The sequence below is a fragment of the Coregonus clupeaformis genome, unplaced genomic scaffold, assembly GCF_020615455.1.
Source record: "Coregonus clupeaformis isolate EN_2021a unplaced genomic scaffold, ASM2061545v1 scaf1159, whole genome shotgun sequence".
Taxonomy (NCBI): domain Eukaryota; kingdom Metazoa; phylum Chordata; class Actinopteri; order Salmoniformes; family Salmonidae; genus Coregonus; species Coregonus clupeaformis.
The window spans coordinates 38704-61717 of NW_025534613.1; the positions used below are offsets into that span (position 1 = coordinate 38704).

The 23014-nt window shown below is 40.2% G+C and overlaps 2 protein-coding genes across 4 annotated transcripts; one reads left to right on the forward strand and one right to left on the reverse strand.

The window, feature by feature from the left end:
- The first annotated feature begins 150 nt into the window (after positions 1 to 150).
- Positions 151 to 16328, forward strand: ulk3 (unc-51 like kinase 3). 3 transcript variants are annotated; one of them, XM_041899231.2, is made up of 17 exons: positions 152 to 406; positions 677 to 812; positions 902 to 1042; positions 1230 to 1350; positions 2271 to 2366; positions 2715 to 2858; positions 3071 to 3153; positions 3532 to 3687; positions 3775 to 3880; positions 4074 to 4114; positions 4281 to 4383; positions 4628 to 4692; positions 4939 to 5017; positions 6041 to 6081; positions 7171 to 7218; positions 14016 to 14079; positions 15120 to 16328. In XM_041899231.2, exons 2-17 carry the CDS (start codon positions 714 to 716, stop codon positions 15134 to 15136), a joined length of 1404 nt encoding a protein of 467 aa, XP_041755165.2. In that variant the 5' UTR covers positions 152 to 406; positions 677 to 713; the 3' UTR covers positions 15137 to 16328. The 3 variants fall into 3 exon arrangements, with proteins under 3 accessions (XP_041755167.2, XP_041755165.2, XP_041755166.2); XM_041899233.2 differs by lacking the exon at positions 2271 to 2366 and having other exon boundaries at positions 151 to 406; XM_041899232.2 differs by lacking the exon at positions 677 to 812.
- Positions 16329 to 18420: 2092 nt separating this feature from the next.
- si:ch1073-459b3.2 (growth arrest-specific protein 1) lies at positions 18421 to 22283 on the reverse strand. Its single transcript, XM_041899234.2, has one exon. It carries the CDS (start codon positions 21087 to 21089, stop codon positions 20340 to 20342), a length of 750 nt encoding a protein of 249 aa, XP_041755168.2. The 5' UTR covers positions 21090 to 22283; the 3' UTR covers positions 18421 to 20339.
- Positions 22284 to 23014: the final 731 nt, after the last annotated feature.

The window sequence follows — 23014 nt, forward strand, 5'->3', positions numbered from 1 at the left end:
CTGGATTGCCTTTACAGATAAACCGAGTATGAAATATCAAACCGGTAGAGGGCAGTAGAAAAATTTGCCATGGTTTGGAGCATCGACGTGTTGACGTGTTTTGATCAGCTGACAACGACATCACAGTGGAGCTAGCTAGCAATGTAAACAATAATTCTGCAACTCATAGGTACTTGAGCCTGAGTAGGGATGTGATTTGAATGTGACTGAAGGAGTGGGATGGTTGTTTGATTTATTTTTGTATTTTGTATTATGTCACCCTCCCCCTTCCCGCAATGGAATATTGTTGGTTTCAATATCCTGTACAGTAGGTGGCGGCAAAACACCAATAGGTGTAGTCTGCCAATAAAACTTTGAAGAAGAAGAATCATTCTGCAAATTCGGCAGTATTCATACATGAATGACGGTAAATATTTGTCTAAATATACACATTTCTGAGAGTTATAGAACATTGAGAATAGGTAGCTATAGAAGATGGGCTGAGTAAAAATATAATTGCTTGCTAGGTAGCAGCAAGTCAGCCATATCTGCTATGTATTATACTGTAACTAGGTAGCAGCTAGCTGCAACAGCCATCATTGTAGACGTTCCTGTTTCGTTCCTGTTTCACTTCAGTCTGGTCAGATTTAGGCATTGTTTTTGTAGCTACATTTGATTAAAGTGAAGGGGTCCACAGACACAGCAACTTTGATGCAACTGTGAACATCATCATCATGGCTTCGAGCTTCGCCCCACCGAAACTGGCTGATTTCATTCTCACTGAGAGGCTGGGCAGTGGCACCTATGCGACAGTTTACAAAGCCTACAGAAAGGTAGGTGATTCGTTGCAGACCGAGTTAGCTGGATCTGTAGCCTGTTCCGTACTACAGCAGGGTTCAGTCTACTGGATATGTGTGTGCAGGGGGACAACCGGGAGGTGGTGGCAGTGAAGGTGGTTGGGAAGAAGAGTCTGAACAAGGTGTCTATGGAGAACCTGCTGACTGAGATTGAGATCCTGAAGACTGTTCGCCACCCTCACATTGTTCAGCTGAAGGACTTTCAGGTTTACAATCAGTTTAATATTTAATTAGCCCATCCCCACTCATATAAGTACATTTCATATAGGCTATCCTGAGTCCCACATTGCTTGCCAGACAAGACAGCACAAACTGATCTGGGACTCAGCAGGCTACATTTCATATCCTTGTCTGAGTGAATTGAGTCTAATCCCGTTCGCTGCCCTTGGTCAGTGGGACAGTGAGAACATCTATCTGATCCTGGAGTGGTGCTCTGGTGGGGACCTGTCCCGCTTCATCCACAGTAGGCGCCTGCTACCTGAGAGGGTTGCTCGACGCTTCCTGCAGCAGATAGGTGAGTCACACCAGAGTCAGTGGTGCTTTAGGTATAAGTAGCCTACATTCTTTAGAGCACTATTTAATGATGTTGAGCAGTTCTCTCTCTCTCTCCCACTCTCTTTTTTCTCGCACTCTCTCTCTCTCTCTCAATTCAATTTAAGGGCTTTATTGGCATGGGAAACGTATGTTAACATTGCCAAAGCAAGTGAAGTAGATAATAAACAAAAGTGAAATAAACAATAAAAATTAACAGTAAACATTACACTCAGAAGTTCCAAAAGAATAAAGACATTTCAAATGTCATATTATGTATATATACAGTGTTGTAACAATGTGCAAATAGTTAAAGTACAAATGGGAAAATAAATAAACATAAATATGGGTTGTATTTACAATGGTGTTTGTTCTTCACTGGTTGCCCTTTTCTTGTGGCAACAGGTCACACATCTTGCAGCTGTGATGGCACACTGTGGTATTTCCCCCAATAGATATGGGAGTTTATCAAAATTGGGTTTGTTTTCGAATTCTTTGTGGATCGCTGTAATCTGAGGGAAATATGTGTCTCTAATATGGTCATACATTTGGCAGGAGGTTAGGAAGTGCAGCTCAGTTTCCACCTCATTTTGTGGGCAGTGTGCACATAGCCTGTCTTCTCTTGAGAGCCAGGTCTGCCTACGGCGGCCTTTCTCAATAGCAAGGCTATGCTCACTGAGTCTGTACATAGTCAAAGCTCTCTCTCTCTCTCTCTCTCTCTCTCTCTCTCTCTCTCTCTCTCTCTCTCTCTCTCAAATCAATTCAGTAGACTTTATTGACATGACAAGTTAAATGACTTACATTGATTGTCAAAGTATACATATAACAAAAAATGGTAGGACCAACAGCAATAAGGCACTCTCTCTCCCACTCTCTCTTCTCTTGCTCCATGTCTGAAAACAGCCTGCGCTCTTCAGTTTCTCCATAATCATAACATCTCCCATCTGGACCTGAAACCCCAGAACATTCTGCTCAGTGGTTCTGTCCTTAAACTAGCAGGTACAGCGCACTGCCAAGTGCCACAATCACACTTACATACAGTATTTTTTTGGTCACATTTCTATCTTTATTAATCTCTTGCATTTAATTACCATGGGACTGTGATATGAAACATAGCTGTGAAATCATAGCATTGCCAATATGCCAGAGGTTATTGGTGGCACTGTCTCTGCACTATTCAGTTGTGACATAAAAAAAAAAAGATGGAATGCAACAGTTGCATCACTGAATCATGCATTAGAGGATTTTGTAATACTGCTCCTAGTATTACCAGGTGTATCACAGTCTTGACTGAGACTAGTCTAGTGCCCTTTGCACTGACACATTTTTGCCCTATGCTGTTTTCAGATTTTGGCTTTGCAAGTTACATGTCTCCGTGGGATGAGCAGAGTGCTCTGAGGGGCTCTCCTCTCTACATGGCCCCTGAGATGGTGTGTCGACGGCAGTATGACTCCAGGGTTGACCTCTGGTCTGTGGGAGTCATCCTGTATGGTGAGATCACATTTAAATGGAGAACTCTCTCCATGCAATTAAATAGAACACTGTCCCATCAAGAACACTCTATGCTCTCTTAAGCACAAACCAGACATTTCAGTGACATCAAACTTCAACGTTACTGCTCTGAATGCCGAAGATGGTTTAAGTTTATATTGCTTTCTCACTTACTCTTGTCATTTATTTGTTGTTCTTCCTTCTGTATGTAGAGACACTATTTGGCCGGGCACCATTTGCCTCCAGATCCTATGCTGAACTGGAGGAGAAGATCCGCAGTGACAAGCCCATCGAGGTAAGCTCTGTTACATCTATCTAACGAAGTGTGTGGTAGCAATGATTGATTCTTCTAAGAGTGGTCACCAGAATGAACATTATTTCGCCTGTGAGTTTATTTGCCACCACAGGGTGGCACACTTGCTCAATAAACCTTATCTCTCAGTGGAAGGGACACTCCTGTGCCAGTGTGGGTTCTACAGTCTCCTCCTCAGCCAGTGGTCCTAACAGAGTGTAATTAGTTGGAAGATAGATATAATTTATTTGACCATTTAAAAATATAATTCCAGCCACAGGTGGACACCCTGCATTTAAAATCATCAAGGATAACTCAAAGTACGTTTTGCAACTTCTTATAAAAAACATTGTGGTCCTCTGGTTGTGTTGTGTGTCCCAGCTGCCTGTGGGGGCCAGAGTATCCAGGAACTGCAGGGACTTACTGCTGCGGCTGCTGGACAGGGACCCTGACACCCGCCTCACCTTTACTCAGTTCTTCTCCCACCCCTGGGTGGACCTCGAGCACATGCCCAGCGCAGAGAGCCTGGGGAAAGCGGTGTGTGTGTGCGTGTGCGTGTGCATGCGGGTGTGTGAGAGAGAGTTAGATGTGTTGTTGTGACTCGATGTCTGTCTCATCTTGCAGAAGGATCTGGTCCTGAAAGCTGTTCAGAAGGACCAGGAGGGGGATAGATCGGCTGCTCTGTCTCTGTACTGCAGTGCGCTGGAGCACTTTGTCCCCGCTGTTCACTGTAAGAGCAACATGCACAGCCACTACCTGCCACAATCACAACTTCTCTCAGGTCTCTCATCTATCTAATGTCTAATTCCGTACCACAGTCCAACATCAACTGAAAAGGGATTCAAGCTCACAGAACTGGAGATGACATGATCAGAACACTATTGGTAACTGTCTAAGAAATATATATTCTCTCCCCTTTCCAGATGAGACAGACAGACTGCGTAAAGATGCCCTTAGGCAAAAGGTACAGAGTACACAAAGTATATTTGGTCTATTGTATTTTCATACCCCAAAGGCTGGACTGAAATTATTTGAATAATATGAATAACGTATGGCATGGATGAAAAACACATGTTATGGATGACATAATATAATTAAGTCAATGTAAGCAATATAAACCCCTCCTGCAGGTTAGTCAGTATGTGTCCAGAGCAGAGGAGCTGAAAGCGCTGGTGGGTGCAGACAACAGACTCTGCTTTGAGCAGTTCAAGTCCACCAGAGACATCCTGAGAGGTAATACAGCTAACTTTAGCCGTTGTACAGCATAGATACCGTATTCCATTACCCTTATATAGAGGACCTAATTTGAACCCTACTTTATTTGAAGGGAACCTTCGTAAGGACTTGAAAACACATTCATAACACACTCCCTAAGGAGCATGTTATCAAGTGTAACTGGGTATTGAAAAGTACCTAGAGGAGGTGTTCTGAGAAGGCCTCAGGTCCAAACCTTACTCTCTCTCTGTCCCCCTCTCAGAGATGTCCCGTGACCAACCACGCATGCTGGCTGCGCTGGAGCTGGCATCTACAGCCATCTCCATGGTAAGCTGAGGGGACTGGGTATCATGAGCAGGGCATGGAATGATGATGGGGCTCTGGGGAGACTACCAGAGAGGAGTGAGAGAGCTGGGAGGGTGGTAGTGGCTTGTAGATGCTGTCTACAGCAGGTTTGAACTTGGCCTGTAGTGAAGGCTGCAGCTATGGGATCTGGGGGCTTTCTTGAGAGTGGACTACTATACCATAGTGGTACGGCTTCCCTTTTCATAACACACTTGTATTCCATTCCAGGAGGAGAATGGGATGGAGGACCATGACACACTGGCTCTGTACCAGCAGAGTCTGGGAGAACTACTGCTAGCCCTGGCAGGTAAGGTCTGCTCACTGAAAATCACACAGGACTATATTAGTCCTTTAGATGGAGAAAACAATTATTCAGTCATATCTATGCCACATACAGCGTCTGCTGCGTGGACTCTAATAAACACAGATGTGATTTTACAACCCTGCGGGGATTCCGGGAGTAACAAAGTAATTCAATCTCCAGCATTAAGAGGCTATTACATCAGAGACCGCAGCAGAGCCTGGCTGTTATTGTTATTAAAGAGAAACGGTGGCAGTGGTGGCCCATAATGGTCTCCTCTCCTCAGCTCTCTGGCTGCCTCTGCTCTGGCTCAGTGTCTGTATGTGGATTAGACTCCTCTAGGCTGTGGCCTGGTGTCTATTAACCCTGACTCCACATGACCTCATCTGAGAGATGGTCCTAATGGCGGAGGGAGGCCAGGCAGGCAGGCGGGATGGGGATGATGGTGGAGCTGGAGCCAGATGTGTCTTTGAGCTGTGGATTGGACCTGGTGCCAGCGCCCTGTGTGTGGTATAGAGCCGCTCGCTGCCATCTGGTTCCCATTGAGAGCCCAACAGTTCATTTCTCAATGTTATTACACACTGGAAACAAATAAAAACTATTATCTGTCTAATAGAGAAGAGACGGCTTGAGTTGTTAAATTATCTTCTGATGGATCAGGGGGATCGGGAACGTGGCACGTCAGACGTCAGCGAGACCAGGGGGATTGTGGGAGAAAACAATGTCCCTTTTGTCTCACTATAGCCTTTTGTTGATTACGTTCTCTTCCCAGAATGCCTTTCTGCTGGAGAACTGGTCCCCTCTCCTCCTCCTCAGGCAGGCTAATTGAGGAAACGGTGCTTCAGTTTCAAGGGTTCCCCCTGAGCCTCAGTGGGCTATCACAACCAAACTGGCTCTGTAAATGACCCACTCTTGTGCAAACATGGTGATTGGGAGAGCAGTGATCCATCTCTTTCTATTCTCTCCACCCTCCCTCCCTCCATCCTTCTCTTTATCCCTCTCCTCCCCCTCTATGTCTGTGTCGTCCAGCTGAAGCCCAGGGGCGCAGGAGAGAGCTGCTCCACAGTGAGGTGAGTTACTGGGGGTGAGGTGGATGAGAGTGTTTAGGTGAGAATATGAGGTGAGGGGGTGAGGAGGCACCTGGTTCAGTGCTCACTATAACGGCACATAGATCACCTGAAGACAAACACACACACAGGTCTCTGAGACCAAACAAGCACAGCTATATCTGGGACACAACACCCAGGAGCATTCTCTGGTAGTCACGTGAATGTTTCCCTGAATAAAAGCTAATAAGGTAATAGATCAGTGACACTGCAGTTAGGTGCACGTATATCACAGTTATATGACACTATAATGGTGTCCACTCCACTAGTAATGGTCAGGTGAAATAGCCAAGACGTGCCCTTGACATTTAGGTGGAGAGGTATACTCTTGCAACAGTTACTTCAATCAGTCTGACTGTATTAATATTCAGTGGTAAAGAAAAGTTATATTCTTTCATGTTTTGAGCATTTGTTTTGCAAGCAACCAGGTCAACAACACACAACAATGTTTCGACAACAAACCCCAGAGGGAGAGAGATTTAAAGCTGGGCTCATAGACCTCCCTATTTGAAGTTTTATAGGCGCTTGGCTTAAGTAAATTCAGATGTGGCTGTAATAATCTAACGCTGGGGAGGACTGCAGATCCAAAGCATGTGTGTGAGAATGCAAAGAGCCCCGATTGCAGCTAGGAATGGTCTCCATGTGTGTTGGTTCATGTCTCCTCTTGAGCACAGTTCAGCCTTTCTTAACTCAGGTCTGTAATTCCCAGTTCAATATGCCTGGGCTTATCATATAAGAACACCAGCCTTGATCTAGCTGGTGGGTTAATACATTTATATTACAGTTGTAATCTTACTTTGGGTGTAATTTGATAGTATTACAGCCTTGGTATTGAGGTTAATATGATATAAAAGGTTGGAGTCTGGGTGGATGCAACTGCCTCTGTCTCGGTCAGGATGATTATTCTACCCTCTTTTAAAGGGTCATTATAGGAAGCCATCCACCTTGGTCTACCCTCATCATCATCATCATCACGCCCCCAGACGTTATAGATAGGAGAATGTGAATCACTGTGCATGGATTACATACTAAACACCACCTCTCACTTTGCAGATCAAGAGCCTAATGACCAGAGCTGAATACCTCAAAGAACAGATCAGGGTAGGAATAGCGATGACTTGATATTAGATATTAGTAGGTATAAACCCTGTAGGTATATTAGATATTAGTAGATATAAACCCTGTAGGTATATTAGATATTAGTAGGTATAAACCCTGTAGGTATATTAGATATTAGTAGGTATAAACCCTGTAGGTATATTAGATATTAGTAGATATAAACCCTGTAGGTATATTAGATATTAGTAGATATAAACCCTGTAGGTATATTAGATATTAGTAGGTATAAACCCTGTAGGTATATTAGATATTAGTAGGTATAAACCCTGTAGGTATATTAGATATTAGTAGGTATAAACCCTGTAGGTATATTAGATATTAGTAGGTATAAACCCTGTAGGTATATTAGATATTAGTAGATATAAACCCTGTAGGTATATTAGATATTAGTAGATATAAACCCTGTAGGTATATTAGATATTAGTAGGTAGAAACCCTGTAGGTATATTAGATATTAGTAGATATAAACCCTGTAGGTATATTAGATATTAGTAGATATAAACCCTGTAGGTATATTAGATATTAGTAGGTATAAACCCTGTAGGTATATTAGATATTAGTAGATATAAACCCTGTAGGTATATTAGATATCAGTAGGTAGAAACCCTGTAGGTATATTAGATATTAGTAGGTATAAACCCTGTAGGTATATTAGATATTAGTAGATATAAACCCTGTAGGTATATTAGATATTAGTAGGTATAAACCCTGTAGGTATATTAGATATTAGTAGGTATAAACCCTGTAGGTATATTAGATATTAGTAGGTATAAACCCTGTAGGTATATTAGATATTAGTAGGTATAAACCCTGTAGGTATATTAGATATTAGTAGATATAAACCCTGTAGGTATATTAGATATTAGTAGATATAAACCCTGTAGGTATATTAGATATTAGTAGGTATAAACCCTGTAGGTATATTAGATATTAGTAGGTATAAACCCTGTAGGTATATTAGATATTAGTAGGTATAAACCCTGTAGGTATATTAGATATTAGTAGATATAAACCCTGTAGGTATATTAGATATTAGTAGGTATAAACCCTGTAGGTATATTAGATATTAGTAGGTATAAACCCTGTAGGTATATTAGATATTAGTAGGTATAAACCCTGTAGGTATATTAGATATTAGTAGGTATAAACCCTGTAGGTATATTAGATATTAGTAGATATAAACCCTGTAGGTATATTAGATATTAGTAGATATAAACCCTGTAGGTATATTAGATATTAGTAGGTATAAACCCTGTAGGTATATTAGATATTAGTAGGTATAAACCCTGTAGGTATATTAGATATTAGCAGATATAAACCCTGTAGGTATATTAGATATTAGTAGGTATAAACCCTGTAGGTATATTAGATATTAGTAGGTATAAACCCTGTAGGTATATTAGATATTAGTAGGTATAAACCCTGTAGGTATATTAGATATTAGTAGGTATAAACCCTGTAGGTACAGTGGGGAAAAAAAGTATTTAGTCAGCCACCAATTGTGCAAGTTCTCCCACTTAAAAAGATGAGAGAGGCCTGTAATTTTCATCATAGGTACACGTCAACTATGACAGACAAAATGAAGAAAAAAAATCCAGAAAATCACATTGTTGGATTTTTAATGAATTTATTTGCAAATTATGGTGGAAAATAAGTATTTGGTCAATAACAAAAGTTTCTCAATACTTTGTTATATACCCTTTGTTGGCAATGACACAGGTCAAACATTTTCTGTAAGTCTTCACAAGGTTTTCACACACTGTTGCTGGTACTTTGGCCCATTCCTCCATGCAGATCTCTTCTAGAGCAGTGATGTTTTGCGGCTGTCGCTGGGCAACACGGACTTTCAACTCCCTCCAAAGATTTTCTATGGGGTTGAGATCTGGAGACTGGCTAGGCCACTCCAGGACCTTGAAATGCTTCTTACGAAGCCACTCCTTCGTTGCCCGGGCGGGGTGTTTGGGATCATTGTCATGCTGAAAGACCCAGCCATGTTTCATCTTCAATGCCCTTGCTGATGGAAGGAGGTTTTCACTCAAAATCTCACGATACATGGCCCCATTCATTCTTTCCTTTACACGGATCAGTCGTCCTGGTCCCTTTGCAGAAAAACAGCCCCAAAGCATGATGTTTCCACCCCCATGCTTCACAGTAGGTATGGTGTTCTTTGGATGCAACTCAGCATTCTTTGTCCTCCAAACACGACGAGTTTAGTTTTTACCAAAAAGTTCTATTTTGGTTTCATCTGACCATATGACATTCTCCCAATCCTCTTCTGGATCATCCAAATGCACTCTAGCAAACTTCAGACGGGCCTGGACATGTACTGGCTTAAGCAGGGGGACACGTCTGGCACTGCAGGATTTGAGTCCCTGGCGGCGTAGTGTGTTACTGATGGTAGGCTTTGTTACTTTGGTCCCAGCTCTCTGCAGGTCATTCACTAGGTCCCCCCGTGTGGTTCTGGGATTTTTGCTCACCGTTCTTGTGATCATTTTGACCCCACGGGGTAAGATCTTGCGTGGAGCCCCATATCGAGGGAGATTATCAGTGGTCTTGTATGTCTTCCATTTCCTAATAATTACTCCCACAGTTGATTTCTTCAAATCAAGCTGCTTACCTATTGCATATTCAGTCTTCCCAGCCTGGTGCAGGTCTACAATTTAGTTTCTGGTGTCCTTTGACAGCTCTTTGGTCTTGGCCATAGTGGAGTTTGGAGTGTGACTGTTTGAGGTTGTGGACAGGTGTCTTTTATACTGATAACAAGTTCAAACAGGTGCCATTAATACAGGTAACGAGAGGAGGACAGAGGAGCCTCTTAAAGAAGAAGTTACAGGTCTGTGAGAGCCAGAAATCTTGCTTGTTTGTAGGTGACCAAATACTTATTTTCCACCATAATTTGCAAATAAATTCATAAAAAATCCTACAATGTGATTTTCTGGATTTTTTTTCCTCAATTTGTCTGTCATAGTTGACGTGTACCTATGATGAAAATTACAGGCCTCTCTCATCTTTTTAAGTGGGAGAACTTGCACAATTGGTGGCTGACTAAATACTTTTTTTCTCCACTGTATATTAGATATTAGTAGGTATAAACCCTGTAGGTATATTAGATATTAGTAGGTATAAACCCTGTAGGTATATTAGATATTAGCAGATATAAACCCTGTAGGTATATTAGATATTAGTAGATATAAACCCTTTAGGTATATTAGATATTAGCAGATATAAACCCTGTAGGTATATTAGATATTAGCAGATATAAACCCTGTAGGTATATTAGATATTAGTAGGTATAAACCCTGTAGGTATATTAGATATTAGTAGGTATAAACCCTTTAGGTATATTAGATATTAGCAGATATAAACCCTGTAGGTATATTAGATATTAGTAGATATAAACCCTGTAGGTATATTAGATATTAGTAGGTATAAACCCTGTAGGTATATTAGATATTAGCAGATATAAACCCTGTAGGTATATTAGATATTAGTAGGTATAAACCCTGTAGGTATATTAGATATTAGTAGGTATAAACCCTGTAGGTATATTAGATATTAGTAGGTATAAACCCTTTAGGTATATTAGATATTAGCAGGTATAAACCCTGTAGGTATATTAGATATTAGTAGATATAAACCCTGTAGGTATATTAGATATTAGTAGGTATAAACCCTTTAGGTATATTAGATATTAGTAGATATAAACCCTGTAGGTATATTAGATATTAGTAGATATAAACCCTGTAGGTATATTAGATATTAGTAGATATAAACCCTGTAGGTATATTAGATATTAGTAGGTAGAAACCCTGTAGGTATATTAGATATTAGTAGATATAAACCCTGTAGGTATATTAGATATTAGTAGATATAAACCCTGTAGGTATATTAGATATTAGCAGATATAAACCCTGTAGGTATATTAGATATTAGCAGATATAAACCCTGTAGGTATATTAGATATTAGTAGATATAAACCCTGTAGGTATATTAGATATTAGTAGATATAAACCCTGTAGGTATATTAGATATTAGCAGATATAAACCCTGTAGGTATATTAGATATTAGCAGATATAAACCCTGTAGGTATATTAGATATTAGTAGATATAAACCCTTTAGGTATATTAGATATTAGCAGATATAAACCCTGTAGGTATATTAGATATTAGCAGATATAAACCCTGTAGGTATATTAGATATTAGCAGATATAAACCCTGTAGGTATATTAGATATTAGTAGATATAAACCCTTTAGGTATATTAGATATTAGCAGATATAAACCCTGTAGGTATATTAGATATTAGCAGATATAAACCCTGTAGGTATATTAGATATTAGTAGATATAAACCCTGTAGGTATATTAGATATTAGTAGGTAGAAACCCTGTAGGTATATTAGATATTAGTAGGTAGAAACCCTGTAGGTATATTAGATATTAGTAGATATAAACCCTGTAGGTATATTAGATATTAGTAGGTATAAACCCTGTAGGTATATTAGATATTAGTAGATATAAACCCTGTAGGTATATTAGATATTAGTAGATATAAACCCTGTAGGTATATTAGATATTAGCAGATATAAACCCTGTAGGTATATTAGATATTAGCAGATATAAACCCTGTAGGTATATTAGATATTAGTAGGTATAAACCCTGTAGGTATATTAGATATTAGTAGGTATAAACCCTTTAGGTATATTAGATATTAGTAGGTGTAAACCCTGTAGGTATATTAGATATTAGTATATATAAACCCTGTAGGTATATTAGATATTAGTAGGTATAAACCCTGTAGGTATATTAGATATTAGCAGATATAAACCCTGTAGGTATATTAGATATTAGCAGATATAAACCCTGTAGGTATATTAGATATTAGTAGGTATAAACCCTGTAGGTATATTAGATATTAGTAGATATAAACCCTGTAGGTATATTAGCAGATATAAACCCTTTAGGTATGTTAGATATTAGCAGATATAAACCCTGTAGGTATATTAGATATTAGTAGATATAAACCCTGTAGGTATATTAGATATTAGTAGATATAAACCCTGTAGGTATATTAGATATTAGTAGGTATAAACCCTGTAGGTATATTAGATATTAGTAGATATAAACCCTGTAGGTATATTAGATATTAGCAGATATAAACCCTTTAGGTATATTAGATATTAGCAGATATAAACCCTGTAGGTATATTAGATATTAGTAGATATAAACCCTGTAGGTATATTAGATATTAGCAGATATAAACCATGTAGGTATATTAGATATTAGCAGATATAAACCCTGTAGGTATATTATATATTAGTAGATATAAACCCTGTAGGTATATTAGATATTAGTAGATATAAACCCTGTAGGTATATTAGATATTAGTAGGTATAAACCCTGTAGGTATATTAGATATTAGTAGGTATAAACCCTGTAGGTATATTAGATATTAGTAGGTATAAACCCTGTAGGTATATTAGATATTAGTAGATATAAACCCTGTAGGTATATTAGATATTAGTAGGTATAAACCCTGTAGGTATATTAGATATTAGTAGATATAAACCCTGTAGGTATATTAGATATTAGTAGGTATAAACCCTGTAGGTATATTAGATATTAGTAGGTATAAACCCTGTAGGTATATTAGATATTAGTAGATATAAACCCTGTAGGTATATTAGATATTAGTAGATATAAACCCTGTAGGTATATTAGATATTAGCAGATATAAACCCTGTAGGTATATTAGATATTAGTAGATATAAACCCTGTAGGTATATTAGATATTAGTAGATATAAACCCTGTAGGTATATTAGATATTAGTAGATATAAACCCTGTAGGTATATTAGATATTAGTAGATATAAACCCTGTAGGTATATTAGATATTAGTAGGTAGAAACCCTGTAGGTATATTAGATATTAGTAGGTAGAAACCCTGTAGGTATATTAGATATTAGTAGGTATAAACCCTGTAGGTATATTAGATATTAGTAGATATAAACCCTGTAGGTATATTAGATATTAGTAGGTATAAACCCTGTAGGTATATTAGATATTAGTAGGTATAAACCCTGTTGGTATATTAGATATTAGTAGGTATAAACCCTGTAGGTATATTAGATATTAGTAGATATAAACCCTGTAGGTATATTAGATATTAGTAGATATAAACCCTGTAGGTATATTAGATATTAGTAGGTAGAAACCCTGTAGGTATATTAGATATCAGTAGGTAGAAACCCTGTAGGTATATTAGATATTAGTAGGTAGAAACCCTGTAGGTATATTAGATATTAGTAGGTAGAAACCCTGTAGGTATATTAGATATTAGTAGGTAGAAACCCTGTAGGTATATTAGATATTAGTAGATATAAACCCTGTAGGTATATTAGATATTAGTAGGTATAAACCCTGTAGGTATATTATATATTAGTAGATATAAACCCTGTAGGTATATTAGATATTAGTAGGTATAAACCCTGTAGGTATATTAGATATTAGTAGGTAGAAACCCTGTAGGTATATTAGATATTAGTAGATATAAACCCTGTAGGTATATTAGATATTAGTAGGTATAAACCCTGTAGGTATATTAGATATTAGTAGATATAAACCCTGTAGGTATATTATATATTAGTAGATATAAACCCTGTAGGTATATTAGATATTAGTAGGTTTGTACAGGGTTTATATCTACTCAGTGTGTTTAATCCCAAGCAAACATTTCTGTCCATGATTTTGAGTCGTGTCATCTTTTGTGTGTCTTTAAGATGCTGGAGACCCAAAAAGACGTGTCAATGGATAGAGAGCCTCTATCAGAATCAGTGAGAAGTTGTGAGTATCCCTACTCTCTGCAGTGAATAGTAGCTGTGACTATTCACATTTCCCCTTAGATATTGTGTACGCGCTGGTGTAGGTGTGTGCGCCATAGAACGTCCCACCAGAGGGGCTTGCAGACTGGGCAGTGGGATATACGAGGGCTTAAGTGAGAAATGGCCGCCTGAAGCTGTAATGAAATTACCCTTCAGTGGAGGTTTTTCCACTAGTAAAACACAAGCCGTTCTCTTACCATGCTGACCTCCCCGTGGGAGTGTCTGGATCTTTGATTTCAGCTCAGTCCTGCACAGCGCTGGGCTGCTCTGCCCTCTGACCTCCTATAAAACCCACCTTGTGAAAGTGAGACTTGGTTCTAACCAAGGAGAAGAAGAACCCCCCCAGTCCCAACACACACACATGCACAACACACACATGCACAACACACACGCACACTAGCTGCAAGGGAGGGAGTTAGTTGATATATAGTAGAGCCAGACAATATCCAGACAATATCCTGTTTCGAGTTAGAAATTCCAGAGGAATTATGGGCAAAGGGGGTTCAATGAATTTGGAACGGATTCAGATTTCATAAACATGGCTTGTTACGTTGCTGTTGTTTTAACACGCCCGCGGCCACAGTCAGCCATGTCATGTTGGCTGCTCTCCAGCTGGAGGGTCACAGAAATCCCAAGACTGTCTGGCTGGTGACCTTAAACTACTACTACGCTAACTACAAACAAAGCAGTAAAGTCTAGGCCTAATGCTCTCATTCTGTATCCTAAATGGCACCCTATTCCATACATAGTTCAGCCCGGTCAAAAGTAGTGAGCTATGTGGGAATAGTGTGCCATTTGGTACACTGCCTCAGTCTCTGAGCTTGTCCGATAATACAGGACAGTAATACAGGCATTCTACTTGTTTTGCCATGTGCGTTGAATACATTGGACATCTTAATTACTCAACAGAAATCTACTCACAGATCAGTACTGAGGTAAGCCATGTCTGTATGATAATAATGCAGTCTCTAACATCTGTCTGTCGATGCTCGCCCTCCACAGCATGCTGTGTGCAGTGAGCCAGCCTGGCAGTAGGAACCAGAGAGAGCGGCCATCGTGTCTGCGGAACCCCAGACCTCCTGCCTCTCTATATGTCAGGGTTAAGGAATTCCTCAGGCCTCTGAGACCATGGCCTCAGTAGTCTCGCATCACTATACTTGTAAGTCTCAATCATCGCACGGCTGTTGTTTCCCAACAAACGTGAGAAAGCCTGGAAATGGAGGCTATGGCATCAGAGACAATCTACCCTGGACTTCAACTAGCAGCTTATCAGCCTTGCATCCCCCTCACCACCACCAACACAACACATAAGACTGTCACAGTCTCCAGTCACCGCTCAGCCTCAAAGCCCTCCTGCCAAACCATTCATATGGAAAGGCTGGACAGCTTGTATGCTAATACTGTACTGTCATGATAAACTAGGACTGTATCATGTTGTTGTATTATGTTGCAGGATGAATAAGGGTAATAATGAGCCTCTAAAATGCTTATAGTTGTCTAAATAGATGGCGACTTGAACTCAGAATGGCTACCCAGCATAACGAGTTTGTAGTCTGTAACTGAAGGGAGTTATCAAAATTGATCATGAATATTTGGGAAAGCCCTTCTGGCATCTGTCGCCACAGACACACACACACACAAACGAAATCCCTTTTCTGTGGCCTGACCACAGCCTCACCACGCTCTCTCCGCTGATGGAGCAGCCTCTACCACTATGAGAGGAAAACTGGAGAGGTGCGGCTGCTGCCTTATTTACTCTCTAGACTTTCATTTACTTTTGGCTTGGCACCGGTCAGGATGACGGCATACAGTAGCAACTGTGAAGTCAAGGCGTGCGTCACTACTCAGCCTGCTTTAGTGGCCTGCCAAAAGGTTGGACATTTGGTGACAGGTTAACAGTTACTGCTGTTGTGGGTCTTTTCCTTTGTATTTGTTTTCAGTCAGCCAGGTTGTGTGTATGAATCTACTTTCAAGGGAACTTTTAGTATTTGTGAATATAGTGTATCATAGGAAGCTATCTGCTGTCTGTAATCAGGAAATGGAATGGTGTAACTGACAAGGAAGGGAGTGCAAAGAAATGTCTGTTGAATTGAGAACTGACAATTGTGTATTGTTTTTGTTGAAACATTTTGTATGGGTATGATTTTATAAATTATTTATTACCGTAAAATGGCTGATTCAATTGAAAATAAAATTGCTATGTACAGTGTTCTCATGGCCTGTATTCATTGTGTTTTAAGATAAAGGCCATACTTTGTCCGTGAAGTATTTTTTATTTATTTTTATCAAGAGTAAATTAACATACTTGTAGTTCAGGTTGAAATGTAAAGCTTGGTACATTAGCTTTGTGGTAGGAGTGTAAGGGTTCATGGATGTCTTGGTGAGTCTGTCGCTGCCTGTTGGAGGTCTCCTGCTGTCTCCTGGCTACATAGTCACCATTTGGTTCCCTCTACTGAGGACACAGCTGGACCATTTCCATAACGTAAGGAGAGGAAGCCCTAATGTAGTCCAGGGTAGCAGAGCGGGTAGAGGACTGGCAGGAGCACCAGTAGAGATGGAGGTATACGCTAGAAGAGAATGCCAAGAAGTTGAATAGTGAACCATTATGCCTTTTACCCCTCTGACCCCCTTGCCAACCAACCACAGCCCCGTGGCATTGTGGGTTTAATTGGCCTCCATTTCAGTGCAGGTCCATCATGAGCACTTGTACCCTTTCCCCCTCTCCTGGCTCTATATCAGCCTCTGTTGGTACTCCTAATGGGACAACGGTGGAGCTGTATTGACATCAGCTAAAGTTATAAAGGGGGGTGGGTGGGGGGTTAATCCGTAAGGAACTAAGGACCTCTCAACTTCCCAACCCCCAAACACACACACATCAACCATTCACCATGGGTAGACTGCTATCATGAATAGAACATTGTACAGATGAGAGACAAAACTCTCCCCTAAATCCCTGTGTCACCCCCTCTCCTAGGCCTGGGGGAAGGAGAGAGAGAGGGGGCAGGCAGGGGTTTGTTTCAGAGAAACGTTGAATAAAGATAATTTAGAAAATGGGCTCCAGCACACTGCAGCCTCTGTAAATCCTCCCTCTGCCGTCCCCCACTCACCCCAAGGCTCCCCTGCTTATGTTTGTTTTGATTTTGTTCCCAGAAGCTGAGTGGGGGATTTTAAGGAGGGGTGGGGGTGAGTTAGAGTTGGAGAACTTTTAGATGCATGGCGATGGTTAGACAGATTGGACTGAGCCGAGTTAGGAGGGTCTTACCTCAACTATACAGAATCCATTTCCCTCCCTTCCGTTTCTAAATGCACCAGTGAAACTGACTTTTGAACAATCGAAGGACTCTCTGTTAAGCGTTACAATATTTTCTAAACAAAATACATGCTGGTCTATAGAGCAGAGTTACTTTTTAACTCTGCACTATTGGGAAAGGGCTCGTAAGTAAGCATTTCACTGTAAAGTCTACACCTGTTGTATTCGGCGCATGTGACCAATCAAATTTGATTTAGGGGAAGATGGGTAGGGGCCAACTTGGTCAGTCTATTGTCAAAGGAACCATGAATTCAACACAGATTTTCTTTCATGACTTCAAATTCCACTTATCTTGACTACTTAAAACTTAATAGATTACATAACACTTTTACACAGTTTGTTAATGACCTGTAAATAATGAATTATTACTATGAGCTATTTCTGCCAAAGCTTTATATTTACCTACTAACCGACCTAAAAAGTTATTAGCAGGATTTAGGAGATTAGTAGACACTAAAAGTCTACAAAAACACACATCGCATTCTCACTGTGATATAAAAACTAGACATATTAATGTGCTATATTTCCATTGTTATTTCGCTGAAAAGGAAATTGTAGACCAAGAGAACTGAGAAACACTAGAAGGCAAAACTACCAAATGCACAACCCCGCATTCTCAAGGGTCATGACTGACCTTTTAACACCTACAGGGACGCAGAAAGTGCAGTTTGTACACAAGTAATTAGGTACAATTTACCTGGTTGTTTCCTAGACACAGTGTCAAAGGAAGCAGTAACTTATACCTGAAATGTCTCAAAGAGCACAGAGAGTCCTGGCCGTCTCTTCCAAATTAGATGTATTGTGCAGCCAGACACTTAAAATTCCTGCTTGGGTTTCAGTTACACTGGGCATGATCCCTAAAGTATTACACAATGCTGGCATTATGAAAGGCACACAGCAGTCACACAGTTACTTGTTGTTTCAGCAGCCACAGGAGGCATTGATTTAGATGCAATCACCCTGTTCTAGGACTTGATTTAATATTGTGTCAACAAAATACGTGTCTCTAAAATGTTTTTACAAATTCCGGGGAAGACGGATTATATGAGAAGACAATAGTTGTGAGAAGTCCTGCTTTGTCTTTTTATGTAAAAGTTGCTACCAGAAATGCAAGTGTATCATTTCAAAGATCAACGCAGTAGACATTCAAACCGACTCAATGTCTGCTGGTCCTTTAGCTTTGCTTGGCAATGGCACAAGTTGACATTCAAAGACGACACGTGACTTTGGAGCCTGATCCAAAATGACATTTTCCCCTTATTGAACATTCCAGTCTTCTTCTCTAGTTCCAGCACAGTTACATTTGCCTATACTTTAGGTCTGATACTTTTGGTGTGATGTTTCATTTAGTTGGGGGTTGGGAAACATTCCTACTTTTGAATAACATACAAGATGTCAAATAAACAGTTGGACTTTTTGACTACTTAATCATTTTATTACATACATCCTTTCCCATATATAACAACTATCCATTATTTCTTTCCACACTGGTTGAGATGACAAATCTACCTGCAGTATTGTTTCAAAAAACATTGTTTTTGTAAATGTAAACTACTGCCATATTATTCATGAGGTGGTGTATTGACTGCAAAGTCACAATGGACATAATTGGAGACACTAATTTACAGCATTAATATATAACATATAAATGTAAAACATAGATTCCTTCCGTATTTACTTTTTTATATATATATAATTTAACATCAACATGACAGTTACATTTCCATATGGACCAGCATCTACCCGACAAGGTGAAAGAAAAAAGAAATGACATTGACAATCATGACAAAAACAAAGATTAGTTTAGAAAAAACTTCAAGTGACATCTTGTAAAGACAAGGACACAGGAATGATTAGCTTCATTGAAAGATAATAAATGAACTTTTTTTAGCTTTTTCCCTTCTTACTAAATATCTAGGCTAACTGTCAAGCATGTTTCTAGCCTGGAAAGGAACCCATTACACTTTATATGAAATTAATAATAAATTAAACTAGGCCTATCAACAAGTAGCTTATGTACTGCCGTTCAAAGTAATAAACTGGGATTTCTTATTTTTTCTGAGAAAAAACAATAGTGCCACTTCTTTTGTACATAAAAGTCTATGATAAGTCCGCATTCACCTTGTAGAGGCCAGTCTATAATGAGAAGGGTGACTTCTTGCTTCAATTTTCCGGGGGGAGCCCAACTGCCCATTGCCACTCAATAAAGAAAGGGGGAGAGTGGGGGGACATTTTAAATAAAACTATCAAGAGTGGGGGATGTGTCATGGGGGGTAGGGGGGCTGCTGGAGAGGCACTTCAGTTAATTTAACTAGGCCTACTTGATCCCAAACCCTTGTCTGTTCAATAGCAGTTCCCCACAAATATTTGAAGTGTGATGGCTGCAACAATGCAGAGGCCTCTAAAATAGAGAGGAAAGCAAACAGAAACTGGACTGGTCCAATGTTTATCTTAAGTCTTAATAAAGCCACACTCCAAGGACCATTGAGACGAAACTAAACAAATAGGCATAAGAGCTTAAAAGGTAGCCCAGAAGTAATGGATGCAATGCCCAATGAGGAGTAGTGTTACAATGAAGTCAAGTTTGGTTCACTTCTCCTTAAACAATCACTTTATGGATCTTTACACTCTAGAAGATGTTTATTTTTCATTTCGACCTAGGATATTCCATGAGTAGCCTAGGCCTAGTTTACAAATTGAATTGGTGCTCTGAATGTCGTGTCCATTCTTGTGTCCCAGATTAAGGCATCACATCAAAATATGAAATATCCATTAGGCCTTTAGGAGTTTATAAGGAGCAAATAGTCTTCCCGCTACACCAAACCCACGTGCTCATTAGATTGGACCCGTCCCCGAGCATACAGTCCTGTCTGTCCAACTGAGAGGTCACAACAAGAGGCCACATTCAATTCTCAATAGAATATCCGTGCAAGAGTGATGCAGAATAAGGCCATATAGCTCGACAGCTGCGTTGAACTAGAATTTGAGTCAGGAGGATATATCTCCTCTGTTTTCGAATCGTAGTCTTCATCCTCATACATATCGTCCATATCTGCCTGGTCTGAAATAACACTGTGGTCTCCAATCTGGCACAGTTTGCTCATGTTCTCCTTGACTACCTCACAGAACGGCCTTTCCACCCCGTCGCACACACACCGGTTTAGTAGCATGCCATTTGGGATGAATAGCATCTGTTGTATTGTGGCCTTGCACCTGGACGAGCATTTCCTGCCGTTGAAGAGTTGCCCACAGTAAGACAAGTAGGCTGTCAGGGAGGAGTGGCAGCCGGTATCCTCCTCGCAGCGTTGACGGGCCTCTGTGCATCCTATCCCCCCCGCGTCTCCAGGATATCTTCGGGGGAGGCATGGCTCAATCGCCTGCTTTGCATCCCTACACTCCATGTCCTGGCCACAGTCACACCTCTCGAGGTAAGGCCCATTGCGGGTGTGATTCAGTCTTATCAACGCGTTTATACAGTGGCTGGGGCATTGCCTCCTGGTGCCTCTGATGTTTCCTTCACAGGCGGCTTGATACTGGCTGTATGCAAGCTCACAGTCTGCCTCCTCATGGCATCGTAGCAGGGCTTGCCAACATATTAACTGGGCATCTAGCGCCACCAGCACGGATGAGAAGAGCGCCAGAGCGCTGCACCAACTTTTCATGCTGGAGAGAGCTCTAGTTCGGCGATGCGCACATTTTCCTCCACTTAGTGCGGGACAAAACGTAATGTAACTAATAAACCCATTTAGTATGAGGCATTTATGGTCCAAACAGAAATGTATTTAGTAGGCATTTATGGTCCAAACAGAAATGTGTTTAGTAGGCCTAGCTACAAACCTAAAGATGTCCCTCTGCCTCTCCAATACACGCTTGACAGTTGTGGAATAACAGTCCGTTTTATGAGGGTGAATGAATCCAGTCTGGGACGAATGAGTAAGAATGTTGTAATCCTTTGCATAGATTCAGCTACGCTATAAAGCAACAATTTCCTCCGCAAAACTGTCACAGTCGTGTCAGGAAAAAAGGTACAAAAAAGTGACCACATGCGCTGTCTAAAGTTCGGACACCTACTATCCACATTTCTTGCCCTTGTTTGAAAGCATAACTATTTTTGCTCTTGTTTACAAAATATGTCCAACTTTCTTGGCTTTAAAAAACGTTCATATTTTCCGTGTTCTGTATTCCATACTATTTTGGTTGAATTCATTAGGACTGCCACTTCTCACTGTCGCATTTTCTCCCGCTATGTGTCTTTGTCCCCCTCTTGCAGTTACGTTTCACGCTTCGTTAATCTTTTCCCCACAACACCCCTCCTTCTCCTGAAAAAGAAAGGAAAGTTTTCCTTCCCCCCTCTCCCATTTACAATCCTGGTCAACGATTGGTCGTCATTGGGGAGTCCGTGGGACTCATTTCTATAGCAACGTAGTTTTTGGCAATCTGCTCGTCATACAGGATAAATAAAATGTTTATAAATTTAATGAAACTCACGACCTGTGTGGTCCCCCCTTACAAAACACGTCAAAGTTTGGGGAGGTAGTGAGTGGGGGGTGCACACAAGCCCCATAGCAGTCGACAGAAGGAATTCCATTGCTAGAAGCTCACATCTGCACCCGCAGCTCCAATTTTAAGTGCAGAAAAAACAAATCTGTTCCTTTTTAGCGATAACCCAAGGAGGGAAACCTCTATGAAAACCGTCGCACTGTGAGGGTTTCACTTAAAGTTCTACTAATTGTCGCTCTGTTCACTCTCCCTCTCGCTCTTCATTCTGGTGAGTTTTTAAGCCCTGATTGATAGAACAGAATGGAAGAGAATAGTATTGTCTGGCCCGTTTCACCCCAATTGTGTCAGATTGGCCATGCAGTGGCACCGTGTCTTTCTAGGCTGAAGCTTGTTCACGCCCTGCGTCTATCAATAGAGGAAGGTTTCAGCATCAATATATTTTACAGCTCTCCCCTTTCACACCGCACTTGAAAACTACCAATAGCTCAGGCTTCTCTGCTATTGAAATGCTAACTAACTTGTTTTGAAAAAAGCGATTGGAAAAACCCGTAGCGACACCCGGGCTGTCTAGAAATTTCACAAAGCAGTTTCTGGCTGGCTTCTCCCTGAAAAACATTGTACACTTTTGCACAGAGCCAATCATTCTGCCAGATGGCTGAGCTTATTATCAGACTTCACTGGAATGTAAAGTTGCCACTAATAATGGTAATAATAATACTAAAATAATAATAACATCATTATGAAGGTTAATTTAAGAACGTGGTTATAACAATGGTTATAACAACTATAATATAATCATTTGGCCTATCATTGTAATGATAATAATTTCATGATAGTAAACCTTGATCTGATGAGGGGCTAATATGGATTTTGGATTCAATTCAGTTTGTCATTAATTCAACAATCATCAAGTAACAAACATTCCGATGACATTGTAGTTTTGTCTCCACCTAGTGTTCAGAACATTAGGTTTTGGTTTTATAGCCTCAAACCATGGCTACTGTAAATTATATGTTATAAATCTTCTGTCCTGGAGTTTCTGACCAGATGGTCAGGCATGCTGGATAACAAATGGAGAAACATGAAG